General features: G+C 41.0%; 1 protein-coding gene across 2 annotated transcripts in view; it reads left to right on the forward strand.

Moving 5' to 3' along the window:
• Positions 1-589: 589 nt before the first annotated feature.
• Positions 590-24,929, forward strand: part of wdr70 (WD repeat domain 70) — a 112,519-nt gene continuing 88,179 nt past the window's right edge. The window contains exons 1-8 of one of the 2 annotated variants that reach the window (XM_088628713.1): positions 590-698; positions 1,082-1,141; positions 2,037-2,120; positions 3,291-3,396; positions 4,646-4,853; positions 12,747-12,806; positions 17,750-17,883; positions 22,707-22,860. In XM_088628713.1, coding sequence (XP_088484839.1) covers positions 674-698; positions 1,082-1,141; positions 2,037-2,120; positions 3,291-3,396; positions 4,646-4,853; positions 12,747-12,806; positions 17,750-17,883; positions 22,707-22,860 — 831 coding nt within the window. In that variant the 5' untranslated portion in view covers positions 590-673. Of the gene's footprint in view, positions 699-1,081; positions 1,142-2,036; positions 2,121-3,290; positions 3,397-4,642; positions 4,854-12,746; positions 12,807-17,749; positions 17,884-22,706; positions 22,861-24,929 lie in introns of both variants that reach the window. The other variant, XM_088628712.1, reaches the window with a different exon arrangement.

A 24,929-nucleotide genomic window follows, 5' to 3' on the forward strand; every position in this document is an offset into this window, starting at 1 on the left:
CCTGTGGCTGGTGGACTAAAGCACTCGTACGAGAGGAACAAACGGAGCATATTGTTAACTCCGCAAATATCAAGAGATATTTAAAGCAGTAGTACTGCCGTTTCCTAACGTACATTTCCAATTCGTTTACTACACGTTTCCCAGCTGGAGAGACACATTTTTAGGTCTTTACGAAATCCATTTCTGTTGGGCGTTTAAAGGCTTTTATTTAATTCCACTGACACAGCAGCTGCCCACTCTGCAACCCGCCTAATCTGCTAGCTGTGCTCCTGTGCCTCCACAGTCAGGTCCACGTCAAGAGCTTTGGCATCTTCCGTGCTAAGAGGTGCAGCGTACACGCGTGCTGTTCACACTAAAATCCACATGCTTGAGCTGGCTTTGCTATTGATTTGTCAATTCTTCATAAAGCAGCCCCATCCTGCTCAGCATGATATTGATGAAGTATCTTACCATATTAATAAGAATTCACTACATTATACCACAGTTTATCATGATTGTATACCTTGAAATTGCTGTGATACACCACGGAGCAGTTGTACTTATTTTGGGAGTTTTCACTAGTGACCGCCAGGTGGCGCTGGCCAAATTGGGCATTACGGCACATTTTAAGTTGCTGTTCTTGTGAGCGCTCTTTGTTTTGCCGGGTCATGCAAAATATTGGAAACCTGAAATCATGGACTCCGGTGGAGACAAGAATTGTAAGACGATTTATGTTTTTATATTAGGTTGTTTCACAACGTGTCATAAAAATAGAGTAGAGCTTTTGTGATTATTTTGGGTGGCTTTTGGAAGACGGTAGGCTGTTTTAGGATTGAAAATGTTAAAATATCAGCAAAGATTAATAGCTGTCCATTTAATTTTCAATGTGTATTACAAAAAAATTTTGAAAGCATGTGGGGTTCAATGTATATTACCTAGCTATTACAGTAATTTCAATAACTGTATCGAATATCTTTACTGTACTTTTGCTGTTTTTTACGAGTTTAATGCATGTACAGCTCGTAGCATTTGTGAAACTTTAAGATATTAAAGTTTTTTTTCCCCCAAGAATAAACTTATGCTGAATTCGCTTTCTTTGTAGCTTGTGGGACCTCCGACAAGGATGCGGACATTGCTTCTGTTATGGGATTCTCCGGGTTCGGTATGTATATGCTTGCAGTACTTTTTATTTATTAAGCTTTTTACAACCTGTTTCTAAACTGCATGACAAGAACTTCGGAGCGATTAATTTACTCCCCTTTAAATTAAGGAGATTAAACTCAATAAACAGTTTTCTTATGGTTACCAAACAATCGTCAAGAAGTGTGGGCCATAAACGAACCATAAACGAAAAACCATGTAGTTATTACTAATACTACCGTATTACTATTGCTTCTGCAGAAGAAGCTGCAATATATTATAATTGCACGTACGTACTTATTTTTGTTCACGACGTCTTTTACACCCTAACCAGAATAAAAGCAGACAAACTAAAATATCTGCAGAATAGTAAAAGTAATTGTTGTGATAGTCTCTGTTTCTCTTTATGTCTCCCTTAGGAAATGTATGAACGGGCTTCTCAGAGCTGAGAGACATGTAGTGATTATGGGGGACGTATTTTAGTGTTGCACACTGCATTTCAACACTGAGACTTGGGTGGTTCAGGTTTGTAGTGTGAATTTGTACTGCCTTTGCAGTCTTCTTTGGGTAATTTGCTACGCGCAGCAAGATTTTCCAACAGTGAATTAGTAGCAGTGTGGAGCAGTGATCAACCTTCTGGACTCGCAACTGGAAGGTTGTGGGTTCAAATCCCAGGTGAGACACTGCTGCTGTCTCCTTGAGCAAGGAACTTCAACTGAACTGATCCAGTAACATACCCAGCAGTGTACAGTAGATGGGTAAAAATTGGAGTGGCTTTGCATAAAGGTGTCAGTCCAGTACATTAGTAACTACACAAAACATTCCGGTTGAGTTCACAAAAGCCGTTCACAGAACATGTAATAGCACAGGCTTTGGCAGATGCCTTGACACCAAGTTAATGTCATTCCTCTCTCTAGGGAAGAAAGCCCGCACCTTTGATTTTGATGCCATATTCGAGCAAACCAGAAGAACTGCCATTGAAAGAAGCCAGAAAGCTTTAGGTAAGGAAATCCCGAGGTGGTGGTTTGAAGTCATGGACAGAGGATGTTACAGTGTATGCTGCACCACTGTGTGAGGCATTAATTGGTGAAGGCATGCGATGGAGCCACTCAAAGCTGTGAATCCTCACGTGTAGCTCAGATAGGGGACAGAGGATTACAAAATTTTAATCTTACAGAAAACCTAAATGGTCTTAGGAATTTTTCTAGAATGGTCTATGAAAATAAAACCCGGAAACCAGGTTCATCAAGGTATTTTTTTTTTTAATGGGAGAAGCTTTTTATAATTTTATTGTATTTTTGTAATAAGTAGTTATTTTAGAAGTCACGAACATTTTTCATTCAGAATACTGTGCAGAATCTTTCTTTTAATTCACGCAACACCATTAGTTTAGTGCCTTTTGATCTTTCAAGCTTTGTGATTGAAATGTACAATTTCGATTCCAAATTGCAAAAGCAGCTCAAGCAAGTCAGTAATCTATTGCTTGCTTCATATTGGCATTGAACTTGGGAAGTCTGCACAGCCCTAAGTGCTTTAGTGAAGTGGATCCCCGACACCTACTTTTTTCTTGCTCTACCTGAGCACTCAATTACTCAATAAAACTAATTGTTTTCAGAAAAAAACAGCAGGTGAGTGGGCTCTTACCTAACACTACAGTGATAATTTAACAGCAATACTGGCCATACTCTTTAACGATAATAATTAATTATTATTATTGAGGTGCAGCCAATATGCACCAGTAGCCCCACTGCACTTCTTTAGATAGGCCACACTTTGCAAGCCCAAAATGGAATTTAGACAGAACACCATAGCTAATCTCCCAGTTCTTACAAACAGTACCTAAAGATTGTTAATGACCAAGCAGTCTGAACCTTGGTTTTACGTCTCATTTGTCACACAGCATTTCATACAGTGCAGAGCCTTCTGTTCACCATGCTGAGGTAATGGTTTTAGAAATTCTCATGCAGCAGGGAAGGCCTGTCTCCTCTGCTTTCGATTTTTAGTTTTCCAGATAAATCAAGGCTGTGCTTACTTTTCGTTTATTCAAATGTATACGTTTCTTATATAACTGGCAAGAGAAGTAAAAGGTGTAAGAAGGCCTCTGTAGGCTAGGTCCCACTGCTCTCTGGGGAAATGCAGTGAGTTGGTGAATGTGCTGTCTTTCCCGTCAGAGGAGCGAGAGATGGAGAACATGCAGCAGATGTCTGCAGGGAGCTCTCAGTCCAGCAAGGCGCCTGTGCAGCCTAGGAGAGGAATGTCAGCACCGTCTGCCTCCAGGTAAACCAGGAATGGGTTTACTGTGGGTTATGCAGGACCTTGTCAATACCTCTTGGACTGCTTGTGGTAGAGAAGTGATTTTAATATTTTTAGTTGAAATGTGCTTTGTTTACATATATCAGTGTGCATGCTGTCTTTGAGCCAGAAGCAGAGAGGAAATGCATTAAGTCGGAGAGGGACATCGTTGTCATTATCAGTCAGGAGACTGATCTTAATGTGATGTTAAAGATCTTACCAGATCTGCTTAAAATATAAATGGTCCAGAGAGTCTCTCTCTTAGGACTTACAAAGTGCAATAAGAATAGTTTGATTAAAAAAAGTCTCCCCTGTGACCTTGTACTTTACAGAAGAAATGTGTAACTTTACACACCTATTTAGAAAATGGATGGCTGGAATTTAAAGACTTGGGCCACTGGAAAGCGGATAATATTTTGTGAAAATTACATGGAAATCTTTGCAAGTCAGGACTGCAATGTCCAGTATAAAAGGCAACATCTAATAATACCCTTGAAAATTGAGATAAATCTGTTTAGATTCTTAAAGGCATTAGGACATATGAAAGCTTGGCTGAGGAAGGATTGTTTGGGTGGACCAGTACAGCATGACAGAGGAACGACAAATCAAAAACTGTGTGACTTATGACTGTGTGACTCAAAAGCAGGTGTGAGCCTGGTCAGTACCTGGATGGGAGACCTCCTGGGAAAAACTAAGGTTGCTGCTGGAAGAGGTGTTAGTGGGGCCAGCAGGGGGTGCTCACCCTGCGGTCCATGTGGGTCCTAATGCCCCAGTATAGTGACGGGGGACACTATACTGTAAACAGGCGCCGTCCTTCGGATGAGATGTAAAACCGAGGTCCTGACTCTCTGTGGTCATTAAAAATCCCAGGGCACTTCTCGAAAAGAGTAGGGGTGTAACCCCGGTGTCCTGGCCAAATTTCCCATTGGCCTTTACCAATCATGGCCTCCTAATAATCCCCAGCTCTGAATTGGCTTCATTACTCATCTCTCCTCCCCACTGATAGCTGATGTGTGGGGAGCGTTCTGGCTCACTATGGTTGCCGTCGCATCATCCAGGTGGGGCTGCACATTGGTGGTGGTGGAGGGGAGTCCCCATTACCTGTAAAGCGCTTTGAGTGGAGTGTCCAGAAAAGCGCTATATAAGTGTAAGCAATTATTACTATTAATTCTTTTTGAGCTTCAGAAGGTCAGGGTGACAGCCAGCCTCACGGGTCTCTCCTTTCCTCCAGCAGGGGGCAGGAGAGCGACAGTGAGAGCAGCAGCGGCAGTGAGGACGAGGATTCGGAGGAGGAGCAGATCGGACCCCCTCTGCCCCCCGCCATGGCCACTCGGGGAAGGGCCGACAACGAAGAAGAATTCGTGGGGCCACCTCTGCCTCCTGGATACACAGAAAACGACGATGACGAAGACGATGAGGCTCAGGATGACGACGACGACGACGTGAGTTTTAGAATTGTTTTTCCTTAAAAAGGAAAGACGTGTTGCTGATGCTTTTTGTTGGATCCTGGTGCCTGCGAGCCAGTATTAGCCTCTACCTCTAGTTCAGGTTTTGGTTGGTCACAGCCTTTTCTGGACAGCACTACGTCAAACAACAGTGCATGGAATGATTAATGAGCTTTGTGTCATTAATTATTCGTACCCATTGATACAGGCTGACATTTTATCGATGTGTCAAAATAGTGGCAGTGACACACGGAAGTGTCTTGAACAGCTGAGCTCCACCTGGGGTTTGAACCCATTTCTCTGTTGCTCCACTCTGCTGTGCACTCAAATGAAAAGGCTGATGTTCTCGTTCTTCATCAGAATAGCTGCTTTTAGTCATCTTATTCAGTATAGGGTGTGTAGGTTATGTTGCAGTAAGCCTCACAATTCCACTTTTTTCTTTAGTTGCACAGCTGCATTTAAGGCTATTAGGTCTGCCTTTGTAAATGTTCAAACCAGCAGTTCTTAAGCTAAAGCAAATGCCTTTTACTGCCCTGAAGATGAATCTGCATAGCCTGGCCTGTGATTTATTTTCTTCATCTCAGGTGCTTTTAGGTTCTTGGGGGGTGGCCTGGACACCACAGTCTGAAGGACTCCAGATGTCTGATGGGAGAGTGAGGGAGGCGGGTGGGGGGGGGAGTAAGAAAAGACAGGTCGGGTTTCTGCGTGCGCGGCGGAAGAGATCTTGGTCGTCGTTTCCTGATTCCGTACCCCCAAGCAGTTGAGAGCCCCGATTAAAATAAAATGTGCAACCCATTACAGGCGCAGAGCCGTGTCCAGCCAGGCCCGCCCCCGGGGGGACGTCGGGGTGTCCGCAGCCGAGCGCCTGCTGCTTGTTGCGGATATGGCTGGGGATTTTTATTGCTGCCGAGCAGCGTGTTGTAAAGAAAGAGCAGGCCGCGCGTGCAGGTGCGGGCTTGGCGCGGTGCGCGACGGGAGAGCCCGAGGGATGGCTCTGGACGAGGTCCAGGAGCAAGGCTTCCTTTTCTCGGACTCCTGCTATCATTCCAGCGGCACAGCTTTCTTCCTTCCTAGATTTATGTCCCAGCTGGAGAAAATGTGTGTCTTTACCCCCTTACATGAGTGTCCGAAGGTTGTTGTTTTTTTACGCATGATGGTAAAAGCGAGATGGAAAAATTCTGCATTGTGAAACTGCAGTATTGCTGATAGCTGGGAGTCTCTCGTGTACTGTGTGTGTTAAATCCCAATTTGTTTCCAGTTTAATCACTTAAATTAAGAAATAAAATCCGCAAATACACTTCTTTTTCTAGCTGAAAAGGCTGTGAAGTGGCCAGAGTGTCTGAAGTGTGAGTAGAAAGCTGCCTCGCGTGGCAGGTGCTGAGTTGTGCTTGCTGTTCGAGTCAGACGTAGAAGCAGCTCAAGAATTGTGGAGCTTCAGTTGAGGAATATTCAAAGGGAATCTGCATCATCTATTATTGAGTCTTTAAGTGATTTCACAGTGCGGCATAGTTATAACAGGTGTACAAGCTGGGAGCTGCATCAGAGTTTGTTGGCTGCAAAGGAACAGGTGAAGGTTAATTCCATGCTGAAAAACGGAAAAGAGAAACAAAATTTCAGGTGCAGCTTTGATGCCTTCTACAGGTGTGAACTGAACTGGAAAAAACTATTTGAGCTTTGGCCACATGGGGGCAGCATGTTTATATGACCGATAGGAATCCAGTTGCTTGGGTACTACACAAAAGTGGGGATTTAAAAATCATTTGCCTTCACTTCTGTGACGGTGGCTAAAAAAATTACAAGTTTGTAATCTTGGTCATAAAACGTTTAAGGTTTATGATTCATCTGGTGTCCCAAGTGTGTTATTTTTATTTCAAAGGGAGCCACTAAATATCACTTCCTGTGTTGTATACACACAGCAGTGCCTAACTGTAATTTTGCTCCAATTTGACCTGAGGTTTATTTACACAGAGGTTTGCTGGGATGCTTCAGTTTTTGTATATGAAGCTCAGTTCAGTTCTTCCAACACCTTGACTTAATTTCTTCTAGATAAATGACATCAGAGATGAAATAGTGGCCAGGGGGGAGAGCATCGTGTATCCAGTTGCTTGATGGTGGGTTAAAAAAAGCTTTTCAATTAATGAAAAGGCTCAACTCCTTGTTGAGGCTCAGATTGTGGTGCGATGGTTTGTGGTGTTTTTGTGCTCTGAGGGACTGAGGGTGAGGAAAATTAATACTATGAAAAATACGTTTGCTTCCTGTTAGTTTTCTCTTGGATCCCTATTTTTTTTTTACCCATCGAAGACATTGTCTCTGTGTTTTTGAAAGCAGGTTGTTCTTATTTGGCTGATGCTTTTATCCAAAGCGACTCGATTTTCAATATTTACCCGTTTTTTCCTTGCTCAAGGGTACAACAGCAGTGCACCACTGTGGGAATACGAGCCCACAACCATCTAGTGAGTCCAGTGCCCTGACCCTTACTCCATGCGGATAGATGCCTGAGAAAGATCCTGCAGGTCTGCTGGGATGATTTTCTCATGACATTTGACAGGCAGCCCAGCAGCCACATATGTCAAAGACTCAGTACCAGTGGTGCCCCAAATAATGAATGTGGTTGAATTAATTGTATTTATATGGCTGTTTTGTTATTCCAAAGGATCTTGGTGCAGCAGCCCCACTGCTTAGCAGATCTGGCAGAGAAATGAGCAGTTGCTTCATCAGTTGAATTGATGTGGAATTGCAGGTAGCCTAGATTGTACAAGGTCAGAGTGGAATTTAGCTAGGACACTGGGGTTATACCCCCTCTCTTCCAAAGCTCTTTCAGATCCTGTCATAAGAGCTTTAATGACCAAGTGGACTTTAGTATAAAAACTCATCTGAAGGACAGCAACTCCTACAGAACAGTGTCTGTGGTTGCCATGTTGAGCTTCTGTCCCTTCCAAAACACGAGGCCGAAAGAGTCAGACTCCAGCCCTGGTGACACAGGCTCCACCTGCACTAGCTGTCAATGTGAGAAGTTCCACGCTTTGGATTTTGTATTTGGTTTGCAAGCTCTACTAGTGCAAGGAGCACAAAGTGTCAAAAGGAGATGGTCTGAGATCTGCCAAATGGGCAAAAGACACTGAGAAAGTGAACGACTGTTTTCCAGGCCTGAATGTTGGCAGTGAAGTGTGCTTGTGTTCTCCTGCACATAAGTGGTTGTTTAGTGTTTACGATGTGCTGCTTGCTTCCAGTTGGAAAAGAAAAAGCAGCGTTTAATCGGCCACGTACCTTCTGCTGTGCTCTACAGGGCTAATTTCACACAACTCCTTCTCAGCATGGCTGAATGTGTGCCAGTGAGGTTTGTTTCTGAAGTGACTGGCCACCTTAGAAAAGATGAGGGAGGCAATATTTTCATAAGGAGTAAAGCTTTTGTGGTTAAAAAAAACACGTGTCTACATGTAAGGAAAACTGCAGCCAAAATGTCATTTTTCTTATTTTTTCTTTACCTTTCACCTTGGAATTAACCTGTACTTGTTCGTTTTCAGCACATACTCTGACACAGCTAGCAAACCTAATTGCACCTCTTCAACTGCACTTAACTGTTTACTTCACCTAACCAAGGAAACAAGCAGTTTTTTTTAATAGCCTTTAAGCACAGTGTTATATTTGTGTATGACAAATTATTTTTTTGTGTGCAATACTGTTACGATTTCGGTATATCATATCTACACTATAGTTCAGGTGGGTAGCTGCGTCAGCATGCATAGGCTGCAAAGAAGGATCCACGGCCGAAACATTGTGTTCTCTTTCTTCTTTTTTTCAGCATGGAATAAACCTATTACTTGTTCCTTTGCATATCTACACTATATATACTTATACATTTCTATGTTGGTATTAAGCGAGACGCATATCCCCAAGAGCCCTGCACAGGCTTCTTCGATTTTTAAAGCCATAATGCCATTTTGCCATTTTAGGTGTGAAGAACAGTGTGTGTCCTACATTTCGAAATGCTAAGTCACATGAAACACCAGGTCAGAATTCATTGTGTAAAACAACAGAGAGCATTGTCGCGTGTGGCACTACCGAGTCATTATAAAATCTGTGCTGGAAGGACCATCTCCGCTGGTGCTAGCCCTGCTAGAGCGCCTGCAGTCCAAAAATACATGGAAACGCTTAATGCCTTGAAAATGGACAATGTTTACTTTCTACCCAGAAACTACAGTTTTGACTGTTGGTATGGGGTATTAACATTAAACAATAAAAAAACTTTTTATATAGGCTTATTATGAGAATATATTCACATTCAAACATGATTTCTTTCAGAAATATATTGCAAAATATGTCTGACTGGTACCAAGAAATAATGCATGTCTAATAATCAGAAAAACGTACATTTAACTGGTGAGAGTGAGAAGTTATTTCTATAATAAGTAATACAGATTGCAAATGACATTTGATCCTTCCAGAATGTAGCTCAAAAATTAATATAACAAAACTGATTTAAAAGATTATTTCCTTAATTCCTTATACCTGGTCATTTTGTGCAGAGTTTTGTCACAGTGGAGGACATCAGTCCCGAAGTGTTTTAGTGCCGTAGTAAGGAATTGACATAGAGCCATAACCCTACGCAGGGTCACATCAAGAATGCTGTATTTGAAGAAATAAAGTGTCTTTTGGATCCTGTATCATTCCTACTGCCATGAAATAACTTTTGGGGACAAATTAATCATGACTCTTAGAGCGTGATATCAGAGTTTCATGGGCCGTGATATTTGTCAAATTAATTTTACCTTCCTTACAGCTGTAATTTTCTATTTTTCTAATTTATTTTTTAAAAATTAAACTCTCACTGTTTTTTTCTAAAAGGCTCTCATCTGTGTAAAGTCATTACATTCTAATTTGTTGATTAGCGCTTTACAGTCATGTCACAATTTGTCACTGTACCAGTTCATGTTACTCTTGATATCACAGCTACATTGTGTCACTTGGGGTGAAATTAATTGCCTGCTTGACAGAATTGCTAATCAAAGCATAACAGAATTGGAACCAGCTGTAAGACTATGATAGGAAGTAGTCTTTCCTTCCTAAAACTGAGGATGTAATGCTCTTTTTTGTGGTTTTTAATTTTTTGCTATTTAGTTACTTTATAAAATACCTATTGCCTCTGTCCTATCAACAACTGGGCTGTCAGATTGGCAATTTCTCCAAGACGTTTCCTACATGTTAGACAAACAGTGGCTTCAACTGGAAGTTCTTTAAGAGGAAGGATTTTGAGACTTAAATGATGAATAGGAAAAGCTAAAACATAGCGCATGCTAGGCTTTTTCAGTCATGTAACAAGTAAATATTTTATTCAAAGCATAGGATAGGCCTTAGTGATTACTGTTCTGAATCTAGGCCATGTGCTTAGCTTACTGTGATGGGTAATTCAGAAGCACCAGTACCTAATTGGCCAAGCATTGCTGGGGCTGGTTTAAATAGGATTATCCTCCACTTTCGTCTACAACAGAGGCTTGCTGGCCACCTGTATTTTTGCAGGTCTAGGACGTACTTTCTGCTGAAAGTGTCTGCTTAAAGCTAAGACATTGCTGTTGGATACTTGAGCAAGGTACTCCACCCACATTGTTCTAGCTACATACCTATTTTTGTAAATGGTTGCAAATATAAGTTACTTAATATACAGTAAAGCGTTTGGTGGTGGTTTTTGCGTGGACACAACCTCAAGGTATTGCTTTTTTCCCTGTATTGGGGCAGGATTCTCTCTGAATGAATGTAGGTGGGCCACTTTGAAATACAGCGGTGGACAGAAATATTTTGATACTTCTTCACGGCTTTTGCCTGCGAGAAAATGCTCCGGAGGGCTTTGGCTGTGCTCCATTAAGGGCATCATAAAGGTTGAGTGCTGCCCAGATCCTAAGGAGAAGAGCTTCCAAGACAAATGAGAAAGTTACATGAAGTTACAGAAGATACAGAAAATCATGTATAGACATTGGTTAAGTTGGTTTCAGTCTTACTGAACAAGTAATGATGGGGATTCGACACTCTTGCCTCCATCGCCCAGGTTCAGTTCTCAGTCGGTGAAACCAATTTTAAGAATGCTCATTGCAAGAATGTTTTGTCTGTGTCTTCTATCTTGATGATAATTTTTAACTCGGCTTGCAGGTCAAAAAACAGTGTAGCTAGTATTTTCTGTCGTTTATCCCATCCCATGGTCCGGACGATACAGTAACGTAGTTTTATGTTCCCATAATGGAAGATGAAGCCTCCATCACTCAGATTTCTTCTTAACATGGGCCCTGCCCCTGGCGCTGCAACTGTTTTGTCATAAATCTGAAACCCATGTTATATCCTACTGTGGAATGCAGCAATAACACATCTTCCATGGACGGGGGATGTTGATTTCTCGCAGGAGACTTCCAAGACCCGAGAGAAAGAGGCAGGCAGCTCCACTCAACATCTGGTCTGGACAGACCGGTTTCTGTTGTTGGAACGTTTCAAACACGTTGGGTCACCGCAATGCAGTGCCAAAGACTGCTCACAAGGAAGGGAATGTGGGGAGTAAAACCCACAACGGTACTAAAGCCGAATCCCCTGCTTGTATTATCTCTGATTTTAAGAAGAGATGTTCGGTTTACTTCACTGTACTTGTTTTACTTCGGTATAAACTCAAAACTCCACTCACAGAACTCCAAAACCACAGCTGCCCCATTAATCTCCAGACCATTTGCAGTGAAGGGAGTTGAATTGGATGTGTTAGAATTGGCGTTTTAGTCAGTATTTTGTAGGACAGTAGTCTAGTTTCTTAAAAAAACTGATCACTGCACCTTAGACTATTGATAATTATTTAATAAAATTCTTTCTTGGTGTTTTTGCAAAAAAAAAAGTTTTTGCACACCATGCTGCATAACACTATTTTCACTCTGAGAAATGTGGTTGTGACCAAACACATCCAGGGTTTCCTTTACAATAAATGTCTCTTTAGCTACAGGACCAGTTGCCGCTGACAATGTGCAGGCTCCAGAAAATCCCAGCTTTTCAGCTTGGAGCCTGCGTTGGGCGTGATGATTGATTGTTAACTGACTTGTCCACCTCGCTGGATGACATCATCTGAGCGCAGGAAGCAGAGGCTTCCGGCCAGGTGTGGTGGAGGACGAACGAATATGGGACACCGTCCCCTGGGATTCAGAGAAAACCACTCACACGCCTCGGGCGGATCTTGACTTTCTGCCCGAATGGTCTCTCATTTCAGCAGAAACGAGAGTAAAGTTAGCAGGGGTGGGATGCATCCTGGGTGAGCAATAAACTTCTTCGGAGATTTGTGAGAGCTTGGTCTTCTTTAGTAGCAGGGCATGGCCTCACAAAGCAGTTCAACACCAATTGGTTATGCTTAAAAAATGTAATAGGAAATTAGGAGAGCAAAAATATATTGTATTACAATGTATATGCATGTTATGTTATGTACAGTATGTGCAGTTAGCTTTTATTCTGTTCTGTACATTGTGCTTTCATCATATTAAACAATGAGTTCTGCAAATCGCCATCTCATCATTATCAGGACCTCACTTTGGCTGTGGTTAAACTGCCTTTGAAGCTGTTTCAATGCAATTAGTTAAACAGCTCCCATGAAGAAATAAACTTGACAGGAATAGGGTTTATGAACACCAAAGATTTTATTAGTATGGGTCAAGAATTTCCCCTCTTCCTTTAAAGCACTTGAATGTCCAGATGTCTGTGAATTTCTGTGTTGTTGCTCTCGAAAATGTGGTTGTGCGATGAGCTGAAAGGCCTCCTGCTGTTGGTAGCCTGTTCTGATATTTCTTGATTGTTTTCTAATGAAATCCTGTGTAATTGTGCATGTCTGGGGTGTATTCTCTCAACCTGTTAACCTCCAGTATTTTCTCTCTGTTTCAGAACCCTGTGAAGCGAATCCCTGACACACACGAGATTACACTGCAGCACGGGACCAAGACGGTAGGACCCTCTTGCAGTGCAGTTTCATTGGTGGGCGTTGGGGGTGGACTGTGAGTCCGGATCTCATTGTTCCGGATAGTACATGCATTTTTAAAATCAATTTAATCCAATGCAGAACTCCAATACCTGCTGACAGTTTAATCACTTTGTGAGAATGGCTTAGTGAGAAAAAGGTAGCACAATTGTTCCACAAAAAAAAAGAAAATAAAAATGCATGCCCTAGGTTATGGAGGTGCTTTCTATCAGAAGATGATTAGAACCAATTTAGAAGATGGATGCACTTTCAAACCCTTACAATTTAAATCATGACATCATAATAGAATCATGAGAAATGGCTCATCTGCTAAGTTGATCCCAAGTGTTCACTAAAAAGCCAGCCAGCAGATCAACAAAGTCCCGTATTCAACAGTGTTGGCATACGAGAAGCCAATTTTGTTTAAGTGAAAGAAAACATGATTAATGAATCCCCAGGTCCCAATGGTGTCTTACAAGTCATACTCTAAGAAACAGAGGTTATTCAGAAGTCATTGATCCAGTTTTTCCAACAGATCCTCGATACAGGGGTAGTACCGAGGGACCAAAAGAATTGCTAATGTAGCACCCATCCATGATAAGGAAGAAACAATTGACCCACGTAATCATAGGATAATATGTTTCGATAGGATTCATTTTAATGGAGACAAATATTAGAACTAAACTAGAGGATCACCTATGTAGAAATAATGTTCTAGGATATAGTCAGCATGGATTTCGAAAATATTTGGGTGTTAAAGTTATTTGAACAAGCAACAGCATTAATGGATACATACAAAGTGTATAATATAACATATACATTTTTAGTAGGCTTTTGATAAAGTTGATGAAGTTACTTATCAAGCAATGATTCTCCACTTGAATATAGTAGGCATTCTTTGCTCTTCCTAAGTTTATATAAGTGATGTAGATTTTTGTTTAGTTACTAGTCAGGTTTGTAGATACCAAATCAGGATTATTAGCAAACACTGTAGAAGCAGCAAATGAAATTTAAAAAGATTTAGATAACATTCTAGCCTGGGCAAACACCTGGCAGATGATGTTTAAGGTAGATAAGTGTAGGTTTTGCATATGTTAGCAAAAACATTAAAATTAGATAACATTAAAATACATAAATTATAAATACAAAATAGGAAACACTGAAAAGATACTATGTATGAAGAAGGCTAAGATTTTTATGTTGAAGCTTCTTTTTCAATCTTGACATTGTGGAGAAGCAATGGAAAAAATGTTAGATAGTTAAAAAGCATAGACAGTCAAGGAATGTTATGGCAAAATTGTACAGTGCATTAGTAATGCCTTATTTAGAATACTGTTTACAGTTTTCATCACCACATTATAAAATAGATATTGCTGCTCTGGAATCCGTCAAACCAGAGAAGAACAACCAGAAACCTTCTGGGAGTTAATGGAATATCCTATAGTGATAGGCTGAAAGAACAGAGCTTTTTTAGTCTTGAACAGAGATGATTTGATTCTAGTATTCATAATCCTCAAAGGCATTGACAATGTCTGCCCAGTGGATTTCTTCATAATCGCCAGTGAAACAGAGGAGACAAATTAGGACGATGGGAAAATGCATCTAAAATTCAGAATAGGAGGCACTTTTTTACCCAGAAGAGTTGTGGGAGTACGGAACAGGCTACCCCAGCCATGTTGTTGAAACTGATACCCCGGCTTCTCAGGAGAAACATGTGGACAGAATGGATCAGTGGATTAACTACTAACTACCACATAGGTTAGATGGGCTGCTTGGCCTGTCCTTTCCTGTGTAACTGATCTTAAGCCCTGTCAATGTTTAGGCACAAACAAAAGCCTTTGCTAGAGCCAGGGCTTCCAACTCCTGGCACATCTTAACACCAGGATGGCTCTGGCAGAAACTACAGGCACTGTGTAAAGAAATGCAGTAGACAGATGGAAATGATTTTCTTACTTTTAACGTGATCTCTGTTAACATAGCACAGGGCAATAACTTCATTATTTCAATGGAGTTTATTAGGCGAGGCTGTGGCAGTCGAGTTGTAAGCTGAAACGCAGTGGATGGCTTGTGTCGGAGGCCATCCAGTGGAAAGTTCTTAAAGCTATTGTCAGCTCAGCTAACGGTGATGGGCTTCTCGTCTTTGCTATTCCAAAAGAAAAGCTGAAAAACAAATGCACATCAAAGCAAATCACCTCTCCTGTTTTTAATAATAAAATATCATAAACTAGGGAAAATATCTTATGTGAATAGAGGACCTGAACTAATCTCATTTAATTACATGGGTTATTTGTGTAGTTTAGTTTTAATTAGTAGATTACGAATCTAATTAATCTTAAACACATGCTGAGTGATGTGGACGAGTTATTGAATCAGGGCTCCAAAGACCAGGGTTTGAGATCTGTTATGTTGTGTTTGATTTGTGAGTTATTCCACCATATCAAGCAATCTAATCCCAGAGGTCTGGTTTTAAAGTGAACGTACATCATAAAAGAAAAGCACTAGGTCTCAATAATGTCAGCTGTTCTTCACACCTATAGCCACAAAATAATTTGACACTCTGAATTCGGCACATTTGGATTCAGCCTAGTGAGGAGTGGCCCAGTAGGCAGAGTCATTCTCGTCTGGATCTATGGGCACAGAGTGGGAAGAGATGGGCTGGAATGTGTCATGTTCTCCACAGATGCTGAAGATTACAGTGCAATTTATCCATCTTATACTTTTCTTCCTTTGTAAATTTTAAAGAATTTGGGGTTTTAAAATCTACATTCCATCAAAGAAAATTAGATCAATACAAAAGTATCTGTTTAAATGCTCTGACAATACTACAGCATTTGATGGAGTGACATTGCTACTGACATTTCACATTTATTTTGCACGTTTATTCAACAGTGCGGTCACTGTTATGCCACTCCTGTATCAGAGTAATATTAAATATTTTCCACAAATGTTTAAGGAGTTTCTGCCTCTGAGTCATTTGGATGTAAGAGTTGACGTGGCATGATTAAACAATGTTGTTTACTATTGCCCGGAAAGAAATGTATTTCCTTATAAGGAAATTAAGATTAACAATATCAATTTAATAGGAAAAAATCCTTTTGGGATGTCTATTGGAAAGAGCTCATCATTCTCGCGTAATGAGAGAGATTTTAATGAATTTTACTTGGATTTAAAAAGTTGCTTTTTGGCCTCACCGATTTACTTAATTTTCCATTACTTGGTATTTTATGAAACGTTATACAAAAGAACACATTCATTAAGAAAGCCTTGAGTGGATGATAGTTAGCGCATTCCATTTGCGTTAGCTATAGCAAAGTTCTGATGTGTGACCTTTATTGTTTTACATTCCTGCCCATCTCCCCGTCGTATGAAACTGGTTCTTAACAAATGAAATAATCGTTTTTGAATGGGCGCTCTTATTACTTAGACAATCCTAACATTACAGTGTTTAGTCGGTGTCCTGCCTGTCGCACTTTTTCATGAGACTGGAATTCTTTAGAGGAGAGCTGCAGGAGCCGAGTCAAAGAGATTCAGTCCTGACAATGTGCAAAACCAAACAAAATCCAGGCATTCAGGAGCTTGCCAAGGGGTCGCTGCTTTGTGTTTTCTTCAAAATATTTCTTCTCCAGTCACACAGACCCGCAAGTAATGATGGATACAATATCCCCATCTGAGGCTCCTCCAGTCCTGTGCACTCCAGGAAATTCCTGCCAGCACTTTCGTCAGTAATTAGGGTTCAAGGACTTTCATAGAAAAGGGGCACACCGAAGGAGGCTTGCTATGTTTGTGGTGTTCTTGTTTGTTCTGTTTGAGACTTGGAAGGAATTTAAGCGCACATGAATATGATGATGAAAGCAGGCCATTCTGCCTATCATAGCCGGCCAGCTTCCTCTGTAAGCTCTGCTTTACTCGACGTCAGGCGTATTTGTTAACTTCTTTTTATTTTTCAAAATACTGTCAGCCTTTGTTTTGAAAGAACCCAGGACCCCTGCCTCTTAACCGTGGCTTGGTAATTTATTCCATGCTCTAATAATTTCCAGCGTAAAGCCAAACAGAGGAATGTCTTGTAGTGTCCGTGTCGGCTGTGTTTTGTGCTTCTACACTTTATACGGACTGATCAGCACCGTGTGGGTTTCAGCCACTTTCTCTGGGCAGAACTGTATGATGCACTGACGTCTTTGGAAAAAATACTCCTAGCATGATCAAACCATTAACGCACTACCAGGCTACGCCTTCAATCATTGTTATTTTTACTTGTTCTTTGAATTTTGTTTTGCACAGCTTGAAAGAATGGGTTTGCTTTTCCCCCATTACCACAATGTTCATTCTTTATCACGTTCAGAGAAGTAAATTATTTTTCCTCTTGGCACACTTGGGTTTTGTGCCTCTTGGGTTTAAACCTTGCAAATTCCATATGGTATAAAGCGGTTTGGCAAATGACATGACATAGCAAATTAGAATTTAACTATAAATGTTGGATCATAAGATCTTAACTGTGTTTGTTGAACCTGTGCAATGCTCAAATCCACTTCTTTCTCTGTGTGCTTAAATCTAACTTATATCTGAGGCTTATTGTTCATTTTGAACGGCAGGCAGTCAACGCCTTGGCCTAGTTTGCTTTGTTACAGCTGTTCAGATTTCTTTTGACACAAAGGTGGAACATTTCATAGAGTTCTTTATCATGCATTTGTTTCCAATTAAAAAAAGGAATAGGCTCATAAGTCTTTACTGCTTTTACTTAAACCCGTGAAAGTTATTTTGATCTATTGTTGCATTCCAAGGGGTTTACTTTATGCATGCTGGCAAATTTTAAGTTGAGTTTTCTTCTAAAACAGTGACTACTCTGATGTAAACGAACATATCTGTTTGTGGATATATAAGGGGCATGTTTTTGGAGGCAGCTTTTTCAGGGTGGTTCTTTCTAATCCCGCAGGTTTCTGCACTGGGACTGGACCCATCCGGTGCACGCTTGGTCACAGGGGGATATGACTACGATGTGAGGTTCTGGGATTTTGCAGGCATGGATGCGTCCCTCCAGGCTTTCAGATCGCTGCAGCCTTGCGAATGGTAAGGTGTACCCCATCATGTCTCGCTCTGCTGCATGGAGGGAAAAGATCTGAGCCACAATCGGGTTGCTGCTGGCAGATGAATCAGTGCATCTGTAGCTAACTTTAATCCCCAAACATCACTCATTGTGGCAACAGGGGCAAATGCCGCTGCCTTGTTGACGTCAGTAATGTATTGCATCAAGGTCCTTTCTGCATTGTGGGTGTTGAGGATGCAATGGTGAGTTTTTGCTAGAGCGGGAGTGTTAATCCCACTATCATAGCAGAACTCAAAAGCATTATAAAGTCTGGGATGACTGAAGCCCACCTTGTGAGTTAGAGTTCATTCTCTTTTCCACCCTCAATTCTGTGTGCCAGGACTTTCACTGAAACCAGGCTCCTCGAAGAAGGAATAAGGAAGGGAAGGGACAGAGAGTGAAGTGAGTGGGAATTCTGTCCTGTCTTTTCCCCAGAGTGCTTTAAGACTTGGTGGGACCCAAACCAGATTTGCATTAAATGACGTGTAAAAAGGAGTACAAGAATTATGGAGGAAATGAAAGACGCTTCCTTTGAATTAAATGTAGCCATGCAGGTGCTATGAACACCTCTGTTTTATCATTTGCTTATCCCTATACGTAAGCATTTAAAAAAACTTTTGAGTATTATCCCACCGATAGCAAACTGTTATTGCAGTCTGATTAATATTCAGAATCTCAAATCGAGACAAGGATAGTATTCTTTAGAGACGAAGCCCTAACCAACTCTTGTTCAGCCTTTAGAAATGGGAGTTTTCTCACAATTCATCACCGTATGGTAGTACATTTCTATGATTAATAGCAAGGGAGAGATTACCCAAAAACCAAATGCAACCAGATGTGAATGATTTGCTTTTTGCAATCAGAACTATAGTATGTGTCTTTATCGGTCACTATGACTTAGGCTCTCAGTACCTGGTAAATTGATGTTCATGGGATTCCTTCAAAGACAGACAGGTGTTGTGATGAGACTTCCCAGCAGGATTCCTGGTTCAGTTAAATGTTTGAACCGGGGGGGAAAAGTGCTTTGTTCTTTCTTCTTTTACTAAGTTTCTGTTCAGATGTGCTCTCCAGCATGCTATAGCAAAGTGACTCTCCCAAATAGAGGCGATTTTCTTCTTACTGCCCTTGTCAGTTTGCAAGTGATAAAGTTAGATTGTTGAAGTATAAGAGCACCTCTGTCAAGATACTACACACGTTGTATAGAGGAGCTTTTCTAATGTAACAGGGTTTGAATTTCTGTATAGCTCCTTTATATGACTCTCTGAACCCTGTTTTATCATTTTTCCCATGATTGTGCCTAAATACTGTTGGTTTGCAATAAGACTGAAAACATACCTCTGAATGTAAACATTGGTTCAAAACATAGGATCGCACAGGTGGTCTTGTTAACAGGCGGGAGCAATAGGAAGGGAACAGCCAGGTCGCGTTTTGGGGAAAAAAATTCTCATACTTCCTTACAGCCAAGATTTGGGATATCCAAAGCCCATTTCTGGTGATGAATTTTGTTTTTTCTGTATTTTCTAGGACAGAAACTTTTTATAAGTAACATTTATGTGTTAATGACTGTGACATGGTTGTTTCCTGTGGGATACCAGCCTGCAGATATTGCAGGAAGCAAACCAGTGCCTGTTCCTAACTGCTGAGCTGGTGGGCCCCTGACACATTCATTTGATCTATCCTTATATGTTTTTCGATTTGTTTGTTGGTTCTATAAAGCTGCTAAAATAACTATTCATATCTTTTGTCTTAAATATGTTGGTTCATATGATGTCTCTGAAGATGCCTATCTCATGTCGGTGATTGAGACTATGAAGAATGCCAATACTTGCCATGTTTCTGTTTGCACAAAATAACATCTAGCACAGATGAAACAGTTATTTTTTTTATTGATGGCTTATGCTCGTGGGATAGCTCCAAAAATTGGAGTGGGATAGCTCCAAAAATTAATTTAAAGTGCTGGAATTCAAAACTTTTCATATCCCTATGGAATTTAGGGAAATGGGCAAACCAGAGTTTACAGGCCACTTTCATCCCTAGCCCAGTGACGGGAGGGTATAAGTCATCAGTTCCCATTAATTAGTGCTGGCTCAGTTTTGTCATTGTTGTAATAATGGTGCCAGTTACTAGTGCTGTCTTGGTTGTCTCCCTGCCTGGTTTGACAATAATTAACTCCTAGCACCTTGAGGAGGGAGCCTGTGAGCTGCATGTTTAATTTCATTGAAACGCATCAATATTAAATAAATTAATCACATGGAGTGAGAATTTTGACAGAAGAACAAAAGTCAGAAGAAGGTATGTAAGGAAGTGTGTTCAAAGAGGGCACCTTTTCACGCAGTTGAGACTCATTTCTTCCAGAAGCACGCTGTGACTCATAGAATCAGTTTACCTTTCAGATATACAATATAGGATTACTTTCACTAAATGCATGTTTTCTCTAGAAAGATGAAGAGATAAGCATTCACGTCCTTTATTTTTAATTTCCTTACAGTTTTAGTTACCACTTGTTAAGATGTATATCTGTAAATGTGGAAGAGATGATTTTATGAAATAAGCAGTTTAACAACCAGGATCACACCTAGTATATTATCAACCCCATTCCTGGAAATGGAAGGTGGAATGGCGTATGTCTGCAGCCGTATGTATATGGTTAACTCCAATTTTCTATAAGCAACCGTTAGCACAGCTCCACCTAGCCAATCAGGTGTGGGATGGAGCATATTTCTAAAGTTGAAACCTAACAGATCCCTTTAAGTAGATGTAGATGAGGTGAATGTCACTCATCCTTGAGAATCCAGCACATCCCAAAAAGAAATCTTTCAATGTTGCTTGCCATCTCAGCTCTGCCAAAACATCAAAGTACTTAATTTCCGAGACGTTGGTGTCAGGATGAAAAATGACTCTTTAAGAACTGTTTTTTAATCGTGGCAGATTCCTTTCATTATATATGAGCTCAGATCCCATAATCCAACACTCAGAAGTGCATAATTCCTGAAATGCCATGCATTTTATCTGTTCCTCTTCTCTTGGCCAGTGTCAACAGAAGAGCTGGCACTGATGCTGGAACACCCAAGCTCAGATGTACATTTCTCATTGTCCGGGGGAGATCACAGTCTTACAAGTCATCACTGCCAATCACACTGTTGAAAAGCTAGGTCTCCTGTAGCACTGCACTGTGCAGACACTGGAACAACAGCATGATGCCTTCAGTCTGTTGTCAATTCTTCCTCCATCTTCATGCTGCAGTGTTTGAGTAGGCTGTAGGTATTTCTGTTCTCCTGCAGAGATTTGCCAAGGTCTTGTGGCTCAAGCAGGTGTTCTAGTGCTCTGCTTAGGTGCTCTAGAAACAGTTCAAGGAGCTGCCAGGTTAATTTCCAGTTTGAAAGGTGTATACTGTGGTGATTATAAGGGTTTTTTATTGAGCTATTCATATAGGCGTTTTTCCTAGAAATCCCTGCAGACAATCCAAAAGGGGCTACTTATTCAACTACAAATATCATAGAAGGACTGTGAGCACAAGTTCTTGGGCTAAAGGCAGGGCAAGATTTTGGAATTGATGAGCTACCAGCAGACTCGGGCAGCAGAACAAACCATTAACTATCCAATCTTCACTTCACATTTTGCATCTCATGTTTGGAGCAAAATTGGTGAGAAAGTTGAGTGCTTAAATGTTCTTACTCATTTGCTATGAACCATGAAAAGCATATTTAGCTGGTTCAGAGACGATTTCAGGGTTATGTCTATTTCTTGTTTCATAATTGCATAACCTACAATTTAAGCTAAAAAAGGCAAGTTTATGATATTTAAATACGAACTGCTTTCGCCACAGTACAAACAATGTCTGCGTGCTTGTCACGTCAGTGCTGCAGGTTTGTGGCGAATACAAGACAATTGCGGTGGCTTCTTTCCCCTCAGAGCTGTCCTTTCCTGCTATTCAAGAAGGCTGACCAGACAGATGCGTAAAGCGGTAGACCAGTTTGTGAAGATGCCTCATTTCTAAACACAGGCCTGTAGCACTGCACTTCAATACATTACAGTGCACTGCAACACAATATAGTGGCCCTTCTGTATTATGATCAGCCTTTAACAGTTCACTGTGGCTTAGGTAAAGGAGAACTGATAATGCTTTTCTTCAACAGGCTGATTTATCATGCTTAAGTTAAGCTCAACTCAACTAGCTAGCAAAAAACAAAGAGCAAAGCTGTAGATTTAGAAATGTGGAATAGAAACTGTCAAAGTTATGTGGTAGTAGTACTGTTGATTAGCTTAAAGTTAATCTTGATTAGAATATTTCTGTTTCATTACATGTTGGTGTAGGAGAAATTAACTTTGCAGTAAATAACTTTACATCTTTGCCAAAAGCTCATCAAGTAGAAACGGGAAAATACAAATGAGTGGTTGCATGAACATTGAGTAAAGCTTACCTTCTAATTTCTTGGACAGTTTGGGTATAGCAGTATCTTACTGTGTCCTCTGCTTTTGCTTATTCTCATGAAAACTGCTGTAGGGTGGAAGATCCTGTGGGAATACAGAGGGATAAGTGTATGTGCTCTTCTGTAGAGTGAAAGATCTGCTCAGTACCTTTTGGACCACGTCATGGTCATGGAGGAAGACCAAAGGACATTGGTCTTCCTCCATGATGTACTTTTTGGACTAGTGCAGTTACAGCACGTCTGCAGCGGTTGCAACAGAGGAAAGGCTCATGTGGTGCTAACAACCGCTAGTTCTGCTGGGGTTTTACTAGAACGAAATTGTCGCTTGATGGTCGGTTAAGGTTTAACTGTGGGGATTTGTGTCCTTGTTTTTTCAGTCATCAGATCAGGTCGCTGCAGTACAGCATCACGGGAGATGTCCTCCTAGTGGTAGCCGGGAATGCACAGGCGAAGGTCTTGGATAGAGATGGCTTCCAGGTCCTGGAGTGCATGAAGGGGGACCAGTACATCGTGGACATGGCCAACACCAAGGTAAACTCCCTGTGATCCTACAAGCCTTGTTTATTCTCTTTTTCTAAAAATTGTGCAACAAGTTATGCAGAGGCAGAACGGAGCTTTGCTGCATTGTATAATGAGCAGTGCTTACAAAAGAATGCACCTTTTGAAAAACACTGGGTACAATGCAGAACACACAAACATATAATTATCCCATTACCTAGCCTTGTGCACTGAGCACATACTGATGCAGAGGGCTGACTTATTTGCTATAGGTGAAGTTCAGGACAATGACGATTAACTTTTTTTCTTCCCAATTTGAAGTCACTGATAATGTACCACAGTGTGGAAATGCACAAACTCGTATATAGGTTCACAATTCCCCCAGATTCAGGTGTACGTGTGGATACCCCCATTAACTAAAAGAATGAGAAGAGTTGTCACTGTACTTCGTTCTTGCACACAGCAGGCTGTCAGATCTCAATCCAGTCATTCCAGGTCCCGGTCATTTCAATAGTAATTTCAGAGCTGCTACCAAAGGGTGTGTTGCTGCTTGTTCTGCAGATGCAAGTCCCCTGACCTGTGACTGCAGTTGTAGTCAGCCATGGGCTACGTATTCAGAGCACATAAGACCATATTATTTTACACTGGCAAACCTATGGTGACTTTACTAGGATGTTCAAAAACTATTTATTTCATTTTGAAAAAAGTTGGATCAGCAAACATCTCTGCTTTTTCTTTAAACTCAGAACTGACACCAGGGCCAGAGTATAGCCAGCCAAATGAGTTGCTTATGAATGCAGCACTGTGGATGTCAATCACTTCACACAAAGGGCGTGTGAGCATATGGAACACACTATTGGCCCGCGTTATAGAATCTGAGGCTGATGTAACAGGTCTTGCAGCAGATGATGAAATTGATCAGGCTGCAAGATACTCCCCAGGACACCGCAGTCTTGGAGTAAAGGCAAAAGAATAGAGGGCTTCTCTGATGTTGGCATAGACTATCTGGCTCAGGTGTTGATAGGTGTTTGTCGGAGGTAGAGGAACAAAATCCAGGCCAGAAAAGGCAGTATCCTGCAACTGAGGGAGCATCCAGAACTGCAAAGCAGACCCTAGAGGGACTGAGTGTAACTTTCCTCCTCATGTATTAATTGAAAGTAGTACAGAGGAATGGGCAACACCCCATTTCAGGAATCCTCCAGCATTTCTCCTGAAGGGCACAGGTTTACATTTCTAAAGGATCAGACACTTGGAATCGGCAGCCTTGACTCTTTACAGTGCAGTTTCATAGCAGAAAAAGAAAAACATTCATGAAAAGCCCTGGCAGGCTTGAGAAACGTTGCAGAACATTCCTGCCTCTCAGACAAGCGAAATTAAAACAACGTGAAAGACCATCACCAAGGCCGAACAACCCAAAACAGGCTGCTGCAGTTATTGTTTGTTGCCGATGATCCATTGCATGTAAAGCTAAAGACAGCATGTTGATAGGAGCTCTGCTAACACAGTAGCTGCCAGCCAGTCTGTCTGAAAAATCACAGCAGTGGAACACTGCATACTTGTGTTGGAAGTTGGATTTTGATCAGGGGGAAATACAACTTAAATATGAGAAGGCTATGTGGGTGAATACATTTCTGAATTCTTAAGGTGAGTGTGGCTTGCACTCACAGATGACTGGAATCCTGTTCCCCTTTTCACCGCTATCAGGATACTTTTAAAAGGTGTCCTCTGCAAATAAGTCACTGGTCTTTTCAAAACCCCATTCAACCCCCTTAGAAATATTCATTTTTTAAAACAGCACTTTTCTACATTTGGGTCAGCTACAAGTTTTTGAATGAAGTGACAATTCATAAATGATCAGAAACTAATGAAAACATATTTGGGTCTTTGAGGGTTCTTAATTTATGGATATACTATATTGCAAGATCTTAGAAATGATCTAACTTAATAAGACATTATAACGAGGTCCTGACTATTTGGTCTTTAACAATACCATAGCACTCTTCGTAAGAGTAGGAGTGTTAATCCCTTGTAACCTGGTTAAATACTAAATACACTAAGAGCTTGTACTATCTGGTCTGGCTGATTAAAGCTACCCATTAGTT

Source organism: Lepisosteus platostomus, chromosome 4 (assembly GCF_059453375.1).
Source record: "Lepisosteus platostomus isolate fLepPlt1 chromosome 4, fLepPlt1.hap1, whole genome shotgun sequence".
NCBI lineage: Eukaryota > Metazoa > Chordata > Actinopteri > Semionotiformes > Lepisosteidae > Lepisosteus > Lepisosteus platostomus.